Source organism: Macaca thibetana, chromosome 10 (genome assembly GCF_024542745.1).
Source record: "Macaca thibetana thibetana isolate TM-01 chromosome 10, ASM2454274v1, whole genome shotgun sequence".
Taxonomy (NCBI): Eukaryota; Metazoa; Chordata; class Mammalia; order Primates; family Cercopithecidae; genus Macaca; species Macaca thibetana.
In genome coordinates, this window is record NC_065587.1 from 72,288,347 (window position 1) to 72,301,119 (window position 12,773).

A 12,773-nucleotide genomic window follows, 5' to 3' on the forward strand; every position below is an offset into this window, starting at 1 on the left:
AAAAGACCTGGGAATTTTGTGAAAGGCATATTCTGGTGCAAATGCGGGGTGGGACCTGGAGTGTGCATTTTATCTGATCGACTGCTACACTGTGAGGAGCAAGTCTTTGTCTGTTCTTAAATGATCTCTTTCCCATGGTACCTTTCTTTTATCTCAGTGACTGTTACTGTTAATGAACATTGTTGATGTCTCCAGAGTACTTTGGTTCTGGTGAAGTTACTTTGTTCTTTCATTGTCTTCCAAGAAGCATTCATAGCTTCTGTGCAGTACCTTGTGTGGGTTCAGGATGATCACAGGTAGCAGATTACAAGCTTGCCTTGTATGCTATAGCCATATCACTTGGGTTGTTTCCCAAGAAGGACCTTCTCATCTTGCTTTTGGGATGCTGTGTATACTTCATTGTACCTTCCACCTGATAATATGAAAATATAGTGCAGCTTTTGGAGACTATAGATTTGTTAATTCCTTGATTCGTTTCCATTCTTGCAGTTTTTACCCCAGCCGTCCAATATGCATATTCATTTGTCTGCTCTTCACTTAGGATTTTAGTTTTCTCTCTAATTGTTCTTCAGAAGGAAGTGTACCAATCTAATATTGGCACCAAACTGGTGTTTTCCTCTAAGACATAGGAGAAGTGACCTCAGAATATGCTTTTTAGGATCCGGGAGATATCACTAGTAAACATTTTTAAATTATTGTATTCTGCATTTGGCCCTTAATAATGTGTCAGAGGCTCCCACATCCTAATGAAGTGCCTAGAATTTAAATTAGAAACCCATTTTGGTATTCAGTAATTTGAACTAATAATATAGTAGTTTTGTCTGATTTCTAAAACTCTTTTTTTTCTCTTTTCCCCTTAATGAAAGAAAATATCTGTGGCATTGGCTGGCATTTGGTTGGAAACTCATGTTTGAAAATTACTACTGCCAAGGAGAATTATGACAATGCTAAATTGTTCTGTAGGAACCACAATGCCGTTTTGGCTTCTCTTACAACCCAGAAGAAGGTAGAATTTGTCCTTAAGCAGCTGCGAATAATGCAGTCATCTCAGAGCATGGTGAGTTAAAATCCTCAAAACTTAAGTTTCTGGTATCCATCTTTCTATCAAGGGCATGACTGCAACTTGCATGTGGAAGGCTGTGGATATGTGTGATGTGCTTGGCAAGAGGGGGAGTGCTGGTAAACGCAGCCTGAGGGACTGTGGGTTTGTGCTGTCAGAGTCACTTCCTCATATGCCTTGTTTATCTTAAAATTTTTAATACTTTGTATATATAAGATCTATGAATAATTATGTGGGGGATGAATTGCAACATGTATATGTGTACATACTCTGGTGACATCAGTAGGTGATTTCATATCTGTTTTACCTCTGGATTCTGCTAGGGGAGAAGGAGATTCTCAGTCACTGATAATTAGCTAGGTTGGATTAAATCACCTGAGTTCCTTGAAGTTAAGGTATTATAATAGTGCATAATACTGTATAATTACCATTAAGAAATGTACATCTTGGCTGGACGCGGTGGTTTACTCCTGTAATCCCAGCACTTTGGGAGGCTGAGACGGGTGGATCACCTGAGGTCAGGAGTTCGAGACCAGCCTGACCAATATGGTGAAACTCCGTCTCTAGTAAAAATACAAAAATCAGCCAGGCATGGTGGCGTGCGCCTGTGGTCCCACCTACTCAGGAGGCCGAGGCAGGAGAATTGCTTGAACCCAGGAGGTGGAGGTTGCAGTGAGCCAAGATCGCGCCACTGCACTCCAGCCTGGGCGACAGAGCGATACTCCATCTCAAAACAAAAAAACGAAACAAAACAAAAGAAATGTACATCTGCTTGGGTCTTTCACAGCCCAACCATCTCAAAAGAAGCGAGTACCTTCTTGTCACGAGTTTCTAAGCCCAGAAAGGCTCAATTCTCTGCCTGTCCACCCAGTGCTCTCAGGGGGCTTATAGTCGATATTGCATGATCACATTTTGTCATTTTTAGTCCAGAGTCATAAATTGTGATGCTACCCTCAGTTAAGTAGACTCATAAAACAAAGTTCTTTCAGCAGTTTCAGCTGTGGTACAGAAATATTTAGTGGAAATGTTCTTATCAAGCAGGGAGGAGTTGAGGGCAATGCTTCTTTGGGTACAGCCTTCTTCATGTGAAGGTATGGAAATGTGGCCTGCGTCTTGGCTGCATGTGGCCTCTGTGTACCACCTATAGGGCCATTCTGAGACTGGTGGGAGGTGCCCTGTATTTACTTTTCTCCAATTAGTCCCTTTTTTCAGTGCAACTTAGATAGGGTATAGACACTCAAACATTGGCGACATATTCTTAGTGTGTTTACCTCAGGCTACTGTGACCACATTTGGCATTTCATAATATTTTTATAGCTTTTTCAGATTTCAGAATCTCCATTGGCAACTGTCTCTGTTGTTTCTCTTCCCATGTCCAAATGTGGGTCTCTTCCAGCATTCCATCTTTGGCTGGTAGCTGACCTTTCCCATAGTCATTCGTTCCCTCAGAAAATGGATGGCTCCCAGCTTTGTTGATTACCCTGGCATCTCTAACAATGACTCTCAAGTCCACAGAAGTTAAAAGGGTTCAACCAGGTGGCCACAGATATACTTCTGGTACCCTTTCTCTCTTCCTTAGGTTTTCTAACTCTAAACGTTTCTAGGTATTCTAATCTGCTGTGGCCATGTTTATGAACAGAAATTCACAGTCTTAATGATAAGACTGACAGATGAGAGACAACTGAAGCGTAATGACCTTCCACAGCTATACCTCTAGATGTAGCCCAGTTGGTAGAGCCCAGATTTTTATGGAAAAACAAGAAAAGGCACCCAGCCTAGCCTTTAGGACAGAGACTGGCTGGTAGAAAGCTGGAAGGAGGTGACCCCTGAAGGTGAGAAGGAGTGAATTAGGATGTCGGAGAGGGAAGGGCTTCCTATGTATTAATTAGTACCCCCATGTGTGAGATGTAGAGGGAGATGATTAAGGGAATGGCTCTTTGAGTGAGCTGCAGGTAAGTTTGCATGGTTGACTGCAGGCTGGATGGGAGGGGATTTTTATAGTTGAGCTTCAAGAAGGAACCAAGGCCAGACCCTGCGAGGCTGTGGCTACTATAGTAATGGATCTGAGTTTTATCATGAAGGCAAAGAAATTCTTGAAGGGCCTTTAAAAAGTATTTTTCTTTCTTTCTTTTGGATCTATTTATTTTTTAGGTCTTTTAGTAGGCATGTGTATTTTTTCCTCTCAAAAATGGAAATAGGCCGGGTATGGTGGCTTATGCCTGTAATCCCAGCACTTTGGGAGGCCAGTGAGGGAGAATTGCTTGAGCCCAGAAGTTCAAGACTAGCCTGAGCAACATAGGGAGGCCCCGTCTCTACAAAAAGTTTTTTAAAAAAAATTAGCCTGGCATGGTGGCGGCACATACTTGTAGTTCCAGCTACTTGGGAGGCTGAGGCAAGAGGGTTGCTTGAGCCCAGGGATTTGAGGCTGCGGTGAGCCATGATCATGTCACTGCACTCCAGCATGGGCAACAGAGTGAGACCCTGTCTCAAAAGAAAACAAAGGGAGGGAAATACAGTATATCTTTTGTTTTATAACTACCAAAATTAGGAATACTTACCATTTCTTGGCTAAACTTTTTATTTTGATTTTTAAAACTTTTTAAAAATTGCAATGAGAAGGAAATTTCAGGAGAGCAGAAGACAGACTATCCCAGGTGTCACTGTCTTATTATTCCCTATAAAATCCAGTGCCAGGATGGATGAATGGATAAAGCAAATGTGGTGTAAGTTGAATATCCCTTATCTAAAATGCTTTGGACGAGGAACATTTCGAATTTTAGAATATTTGCATTATACTAACCAGTTCAGCATCCCTAATCTGGAAATCCAAAATGCTCTAGTGAACATTTTCCTTCAGCATCATGTTGGCACTCAAAAAGTTTTAGATTTTGGAGTGTTTTGGATTTCAGTTTAGGGATACTCAACTTGTGTTTGGGGATAGCAATCTCTTCATATAGGTATTTCAGAACTTAAATACTGCTTTGCTATAATTTCTGTGAATGTTACGATATATTGTCTTCTCTGAGCTACATTTTTATCCTTTATAAAATGGCCATATTGAAGTGATGATCTGTCCTAATCTACCATGGCTGAGTCAAGGGATAGAGAGGTTTTCCTATGTCTATGGGGTATACTTAACTTGGTGGTTTTTATCTAGAAGCTTGTTTTGGTCAAGATGTTGGTTATATTCAGGCCAGGCATGGTGGCTCATGCCTGTAATCTCAACACTTCGGGGGGCCGAGGTGGGAGGACCGCTTGAGCTCAGGAGTTTGAAACCAGCCAGGGCAACATGGCAAGACTCCATCTCCAAAATTTAAAAAAAAAAAAAAAAAAAAAATGTTAGTTGTATTCATACTTGTGTCTCTTTTGCCTTTAGTCCAAGCTCACTTTAACCCCATGGGTCGGCCTTCGGAAGATCAATGTGTCCTACTGGTGCTGGGAAGATATGTCCCCATTTACAAATAGTTTACTACAGTGGATGCCATCTGAGCCCAGTGATGCTGGATTCTGTGGAATTTTATCAGAACCCAGTACTCGGGGACTGAAGGCTGCAACCTGCATCAACCCACTCAATGGTAGCGTCTGTGAAAGGCCTGGTAAGTTCACGGGTGAATTAGGTGGTATTCAGAGTTTAATGTGAGAGAAACCATAGGAGGCATAGTTAATTGCTGAGATGTGTGAAGTAGTGATGAAAACAGACGAAGTATTGATTTCAAGCATGCAAAGCAGAGTGTAACCCAGATTTCAGAAGCAGAAGGAAATATTCTGGGACCCTGAATAGTTTTAATTATAAACAAAACCAAAAATAACTAACTATTCAAAGTAATAATAACCTACTCAAAGAAACTGATATTCTAATTAACAATGAGATTGATAGGTTTATTGACCAGAAAAAGTATTGAGAATTGCTCTGAAAGGCAAATATACTGGTGTTGGCAGAGAAATGCAGTGGAAGAACAAACAAAGAAGGAAAATAAAAACAAGGAAAAGATTAGTAAAGCAAGTCACTACAGGGACAGTGTTCAGAAAGGTAGTGTCAACAGGGAGAAAAGTGATGAGGGCAGTTCTGTAACCGAGGACAGAGGCAACCCAGAACTGCGCGAGAGCTGTGGGAGAGTACTGAGCGAACAGACACTCAGAGTAGCTTCCCAGCTTTCAGTCTCTCTGGGCTACATTTCGGCTAACTAAAGGCAGACCCAGGGGTAGCTGCTGTGGCGTGAAGACAACCCAAAACGAGCCTCCTCCTCCTGCAGAGGAACTCACAAGCAGTCGGTGGAACTGTGGGTTATTTTGGGAGGCTGGACTCCATTTGCATTGTGTCCAGTTTTGGGAAAATAATTTGTGAGGAATTACAGAGGTGTAGAAGAGAATTCATAGCATTGTAGAAGTCATCTTAAAATATGATTTTTAAACTTCTCTAGGGGAGCTGCCAAGCAGCCTTTCAGAATTCTGAATCCTTTGGTGAATTTAATGAATGCCGTGGTCCTTCTTCCCTCCAAAATTGCAAACATGAGATTTTACATACTCAAGTGGGTTGTAAAACCCTAAAGTTCATCCTGGGTCCCCAAACTCTAAGGGGCTTACAGCCCTACTTTTATGGAAAGATTCACTGTTTCCTTATCTTTGTCCTTGATGCTCTTTGAAAATAAAATTTATTTTTTCCACAAGTATGTAAATACACTTGACTAAACAGTACTTGATGACTTTTATTGTTTTCTGTTTTCTCTCATTTAATTGATTGCATGGCACATTAATGGGTCATCACCCACATTTGAAAAGTCTTGACCGGGCACAGTGGCTCACGCCTATAATCCCAGCACTTTGGGAGGCCAAGGCGGGTGGATCACGAGGTCAGGATATCGAGACCATCCTAGCTAACATGGTGAAATCCCATTTCTACTAAAAATACAAAAAATTAGCCGGACATGATGGCATACGCCTGCAGTCCCAGCTACTCGGGAGGCCGAGGCAGGAGAATCACTTGAACTGAGGAGGTGGAGGTTGCAGTGAGCCAAGATTATGCCACTGCACTCTAGCCTGGAGACACAGTGAGACTCTGTCTCAAAAAAACAAAAAAAAAAAAAAAGAAAGAAAAGTCTTTAACCTTAGCAGACATGGTGGGGGCTCTAAGTGTCTCTCTTGGGTTTCATTCCCAGCAAACCACAGTGCCAAGCAGTGCCGGACACCATGTGCCTTGAGGACAGCATGTGGAGAGTGCACCAGTGGCAGCTCTGAGTGCATGTGGTGCAGCAACATGAAGCAGTGTGTGGACTCCAATGCCTACGTAGCCTCTTTCCCTTTTGGCCAGTGTATGGAGTGGTATACAATGAGCACCTGTCCCCGTAAGTGAAAAAGGGAGCCCTAGGCACTTATGCATGCCCTCTGTATAGGCAACAACTCAGACATGGGGCTGTGCTCTCAGCCTCTTAACATTTTAGAAACAAGACTGGACATGACCTCTGCTCAAACCTGACCAGAGACTACCATCAAGACATTGCTGCCTGATGACAACCTTCATACAGAATCAGGCACATTGACAGTAAATAAATGTAGGACAGATCACAGAGTACAGAAATAACTTGTCCATCCTCAATGGCATATTGCGCAATCCATGTAATAGCGCCATATCTGAATGTCCTAATTTGTAAAGTAAATGCTTTCCAATAGATAACCTCTAAGGCCCCTTTTGCCTTCAATATCCTGGAATTGAGAAAGGAGGGAAGGGTCATCTCTGTTATGTATTGGGCAAAATACTGGGTTCTTTACATTCGTTATCTCTTTTAAATAATCAAGACAGAATAGTATTTTTGACTTATGCCAGTTGAATAGTCTTTTAAAGAAAAATGTAATTTAAATACAGTGAATTCAGATCTACCTGTGATAGTCAATTGCAACTTTTTTCTTTTTAATAGCTGAAAATTGTTCAGGCTACTGTACCTGTAGTCATTGCTTGGAGCAACCAGGCTGTGGCTGGTGTACTGATCCCAGCAATACTGGCAAAGGGAAATGCATAGAGGGTTCCTATAAAGGACCAGTGAAGATGCCTTCGCAGGCCCCTACAGGAAATTTCTATCCACAGCCCCTGCTCAATTCCAGCATGTGTCTGGAGGACAGCAGATACAACTGGTCTTTCATTCACTGTCCAGGTAAGATGCTTTGCATATCCAAATTCAAGTGTTTCATTACCGATTTATGAAGAATAAAACCTTGAAAGCTACGTTGTGTGTATGTAACTCCCTCCCCTCAGCCCCTTCCTTCTTCCTAATGATTGGTACAAGAAGGAATAGACGAGAAGGTGATCCAAGGCCTGACCTGGACCTGCTGGGAGTGGTGGTGGGTTTCTAAGAAACCAATTCTAAGAAATTGACCTTTGATTCAGACTTGAAGTGACCACTCAGCAATGTGTCTGTCTGCTTCTAGAACAACTGGGAGAGGCTGGGCTGGTGCAAAGACTGCTCAGAGATTAGCGGTCAAGAACTTCTCTAAGAGCCTGTCAGACAGTGCTGTTGACAACAGGGCTCTTTGTGAGGACTTTATAAGGGGAAGTCCACTGTAAACAAAGGTAAAAGGCCAGAGACAGACTGGGAGAAAATACCTGCACTGTATGTAACAACTGATGATCATCCAAAATATATAAACTCCCACCCTCCAGAGAAAAAATAAAAAGCTAAATGTGAACCCAACCGAAAAAGTGGTTATTGGAGATAAAGAAACCATTATCAGAAAAAGAAATAGAAGAGGAAAATGTAAACTAACACCAGGAACCAATTTTTTGTCTACTAAACTGGATCAAATTTTCCATGTTCCCTTTTTTCCATACTAAGATTTGGGGGATCTGCAATTCTATTTTTAATCTACTAGGAGTTAACTTTTTAATGAAATATTTAAATCTCTGCTTTTTCATTAATATCAAGAATGTATCTAGTAAAATGACAACCCAGAGAATGGGAGAAAATATTTGCAAATTATGTATCTAATAAGAATGTAATGTCCAAAACACATAACTCTTAAAACTCAACAATAGAAAGACAACCCAATTAAGAAATGGGTAAAGGATTTAAATAGACATATGTCCAGAGAAGAAATACAAATGGCCAATAAGCATACGAAAAGATACTCAGTATCATTCATCATTAGAGAAATGCAAGTCAAAGCCACAATTAGATACCACTTTACACCTGCTGAGATGGCTATAATCAGTAAATCAGTTAGTAACAAGTATTGGCAAGGATATGTAGAAATTGGAACTCCCATGCAGGTTGGCAGGTCCTCAGAAAGTTAAATATAGAGTTATCATATGGCCCAGCAGTTTTACTCCTAGGTACATACCCAAGAAAATTGAAAACATATGTTACCTAAAAACTTGTATATAAATGCTCATGCTTATAGCATCATTCTCATAGCCTCATGCTCATAGCAACATTATTCATAATAAGCAAAAGTGAAAACGAGCCAAATAGCTGGCGAATGGATGAACAAAGTGTTGTATGTTCATACAGTGTAATATTATTTGGCAATAAAAAGGAATGAAGTACAGACATATTTTCTGACGTGGATTACCTTAAAAAAGCATGCTGTGTAAAAGAAGCCAGGTGTAAAAGATGATGCATTGCATGATGCCATTTATATGAAATGTTCAAAGACAGTAGATGTTTAGTGGTTTCCTAAGACTGGGCATGGAAATGAAGAATAATAGGCATGAAGTTTTCTGGAGTAGCTGCAGCATTTTATGCTCTCACCAGCATCATATGAAGGTTCATATTTTTCCACGTGCTTGTCAATACTTGTTACTGACCATCTTTTTAATTAAAACTGTTCTAGTGGATGAGAAATGGCATCTCACTGTTGTTTGCATTTGTATTTTCCTGATAACTAATGAAATTGAACATCAACTTCATTAATTAGCCTTTTGTATATCTTCTTTAGAGAAATATATATTCAAATTCTTTGCCCATTTTTCAGTTATGTTGTCTTTTTTATTATTGAATTGTAAGAGTTCTTTATGAATTCTGAAGTCCCTATTGGATATATTATTTGCAAATACTTTCTCCCATTATATGGGTTTCTTTTCACTTTCTTAATATGCCTTTTGAAATCAGAAGTTTTCAGTTTTGATTAAGTTCCATGTATCAATATTTTATTTTATCCCATGTGCTTTTTGGTATTGTATCTAGAAAATCAGTGCCCAGAGCAAATCACATACATTTGCTCCTAAGTTTTCTTTGAAAAGTTTCGTAGATTTATGTCTTACATTAGGTCCTTTATCCATTTTGAGTTAATTTTTGTCTATGGTGTGAGATAGGGGTCCAAACTCTCTTTTTGCCTGTGGATGTGGTCCCTGCCCCATTTGTTGAAAAGACTTTTTTTTTTTTTTTTTTTTTTTTTTTTGAGACGGAGTCTCGCTCTGTCGCCCGGGCTGGAGTGCAGTGGCCGGATCTCAGCTCACTGCAAGCTCCGCCTCCCGGGTTTACGCCATTCTCCTGCCTCAGCCTCCCGAATAGCTGGGACTACAGGCGCCCGCCACCTCGCCCGGCTAGTTTTTTGTATTTTTTTTAGTAGAGACGGGGTTTCACCGTGTTAGCCAGGATGGTCTCGATCTCTTGACCTCGTGATCCGCCCGCCTCGGCCTCCCAGAGTGCTGGGATTACAGGCTTGAGCCACCGCGCCCGGCCAAGACTTTTTTTTTTAACCATTGAATTTTCTTGGCACATTTGTTGCAAATCAGTTGGCTGTGAATCTAGGAACTTATTTCTAAGCTCTCATTTCTGTGCTGTTGACCTACATTTCTCCTTTTGCCAGTATTACACTGTTTTGATTACTGTGGCTTTGTATAAGTTTTGAAATTGGGAAATCTAATTCCTCCACCTTTGTTCTTATTTTATAAGACTGTTATAGCTATTCTGGGTTTCTTGCATGTCCATATTAATTTTAGGAAGAGCTTGCCATTTTCTGTAACAACAAAAAGCCAACTGGTTTGATAAGGTTTGCATTGAATCTATTGGCCAATTTGTGGTGTACTGCCAGTTTGTTTGTTTGTTTGTTTGTTTGTTTGTTGAGACAGGATCTCACTCTGTCACCCAGGGTGGAGTGCAGTGGTGCTATCTTGGCTCACTGCAACCTCCACTTTCCCAGGCTCAAGTGATTCTCCAGCCTCGGCCTCTACAGTAGCTGGTACTACAGGCGTGAGCCACCAACACCCAGCTAATTTTTGTATTTTTTTAGAGACAAGGTTTTGCCATGTTGCTCAGGCTGGTCTTGAACTCCTGAGCTCAAAGCAGTCCTCCTGCCTCTGCCTCCCAAAGTTCTGGGATTGCAGGTGTGAGCCACCACGCCTGGCCTTTGCCATCTTAACAAGGTTAAATCTTCTAGCCTATGAACCTGGAATGTCTGTTTACCTCTTTACTTTCTTTTGGCATTGTTTTGTAGTTTTCAGTGTACATCATTGTCTTGTTCCCTTTTTTAGGGGAAAATAATTCAGTCTTTATTAAATGTGATATTGGTTTAGATTTTTTTTTATACATACCCTTTATTGGGTTGAGAAAGTTTCCTTCTATTCTAGTTTTTTGAGGGTTTTGTAATGAATGAGTGCTAGATTTCGTCAAACACTTTTTCTGTGTCTACTTAGATGATCATGCAGTTTTGTTCTTTATTCTATTAATACTATGTATTACACTAATTAAGAATGTTAAGCCAGTTTTGCATTCCTGGGATAAAGCCCATTTAGTCATGATGTATACTTTTTTATCATGATGTATATTTTTAATCTGCTATTGGATTCTATTTGCTAGTTGGGGATTTTGTGTCTGCATTCATGAGGGGTATATAAGTTTGTGGTTTTCTTCTTTTGTGATTACTGTCTGGCTTTCATAGCAGGGTAGTACTAGACTCTTAGAGTAAGTTGGAACATACTCCTCTATTTACTGGAAGAGTTCATCAAGGATTAGCATTAATTATTCTTTGTAATCTGTGTTTTTCTAGGAATTTGTCTATTTCATCTCAGTAATCGAATTTGTTAACGTAGAGTTCATAATTTTTTTTTTTTTTGAGACAGAGTCTCACTCTTTCACTCAGTCTGGAGTGCAGTGGCATGATCCCTGCCCACTGCAACCTCCGCCTCCAGGTTCAAGTGATTCTCCTGCCTCAGCCCCCCAAGTAGCTGGGACTACAGGCACACGCCACCACGCCTATCTAATTTTTTTGTTTTTGTTTTTGTTTTTAGTAGAGACAGGGTTTTACCATGTAGACCAGCACGGTCTCGATCTGACCTGTGATCTGCCCACCTCAGCCTCCCAAAGTGCTGGTGTGAGCCACCGCGCCCAGGTGTGAGCCACCGCGCCCAGCCAGTTCATAGCATTTTCTTGCAGATTGCTCTTTAGCAATACGTAGTCACCTATTTAACCTGTAAAGGATTTTTTTTTCTAATTTGGTTTTATTCATTCTTTTACATTTTGCGAGGGCTCTAAATATTGTGAGTTTTTTTTTTTTTTTTTTTAAGAGCTTACTCTCTTATATGGTGGATGCAATAATTTAAGCCTTGTTGAATGTACTAAAATTTGTATTTTTCATTTTCTCATATTTCTTCCATTAACCCTTACTTCAGGATTTGTTGCTGTGCATGTTTATCCTGGTGGTATTTGGAGATTGAGAATTTTCTTATACTGGTTAATCCTCAAGGTTAATTTCTATTAATAACTAAATGTGTAGATCTGTCAATATTGGTCAGTGATTGGGTGTGCTGAGCTGTTGTGAAGGTGTGGTATGATCTCCTAGAAAAGCTAGCAAGCCAGCCTCAGGACACTCCAGCTCTGGTCCACTTGGACTGTTGTTGACTGGTGTGCACTCCTCCCTCATTGGAAGAAGGAAGGAGCAATGGACCTGAGTGTCTGGGTGCAATTAGCATGTTCATGGATGTGCCAAGTGCCTCCCAGTCTTGGGTGGTAGGGCCACCTAAAGATAGCTGGCACATTGCCTTGAGTCTGCCTGCCTGCCTTTCTTTCTTTCTTTCTTTCTTTCTTTCTTTCTTTCTTTCTTTCTTTCTTTCTTTCTTTCTTTCTTTCTTTCTTTCTTTCTTTCTCTCTCTTTCTCTCTTTCTCTCTTTCTCTCTTTCTCTCTTTCTGTCTCTCTCTTTCTTTCTTTCTTTCTTTTCTCTTTCTCTTCCTTTACTTCTCTTTTCTGTTTTCTTTTCTTTTCTTTCATTTTTGAGGTGGAGTTTTGCTCTTGTTGCTCAGGCTTGAGTGCAGTGGTGCTTTCTCGGCTCACTACAACCTTCGCCTCCCGGGTTCAAGCGGTTCTCCTGCCTCAGCCTCCCAAGTAGCTGGGATTACAGGCACCTGCCACCACCCCTGGCTAATTTTTTGTATTTTTAGTAGAGATGGGGTTTCACCATGTTGGCCAGGCTGGTCTTGAACTCCTGACCTCAAGTGATCCACCCACCTCGGCTTCCCAAAGTGCTGGGATTATAGGCGTGAGCTACCACACCCAGCTGAGTTTTCTTTCAAACACTCAAATACTAACAGGTGCATAAACAGAACAGGTACAAGGCTATAGAAGGTTGCCAAGATGGTGAAAAACTACATCACATTGATCAACCAAGGCAGATCTGAAGAATCAGATTTTGCTTATAGAGCAGGTTGTGCAACTATGTAAATATCTCCCCCATCCCATTCCTCCTTAGAGTTCTGCAGTGCACAGCCTGTGCAGCTGTCCTGAGCAG

The 12,773-nt window shown here is 40.8% G+C and overlaps 1 protein-coding gene across 2 annotated transcripts in view; it reads left to right on the forward strand.

Moving 5' to 3' along the window:
- Positions 1-12,773, forward strand: part of ATRN (attractin) — a 176,767-nt gene that overhangs the window by 97,260 nt on the left and 66,734 nt on the right. For both annotated transcript variants that reach the window (XM_050745651.1, XM_050745652.1), the window contains exons 15-18: positions 867-1,057; positions 4,437-4,656; positions 6,217-6,402; positions 6,973-7,206. In XM_050745651.1, the coding sequence (XP_050601608.1) occupies positions 867-1,057; positions 4,437-4,656; positions 6,217-6,402; positions 6,973-7,206 (831 nt within the window). The remainder of the gene's footprint in view (positions 1-866; positions 1,058-4,436; positions 4,657-6,216; positions 6,403-6,972; positions 7,207-12,773) is intronic.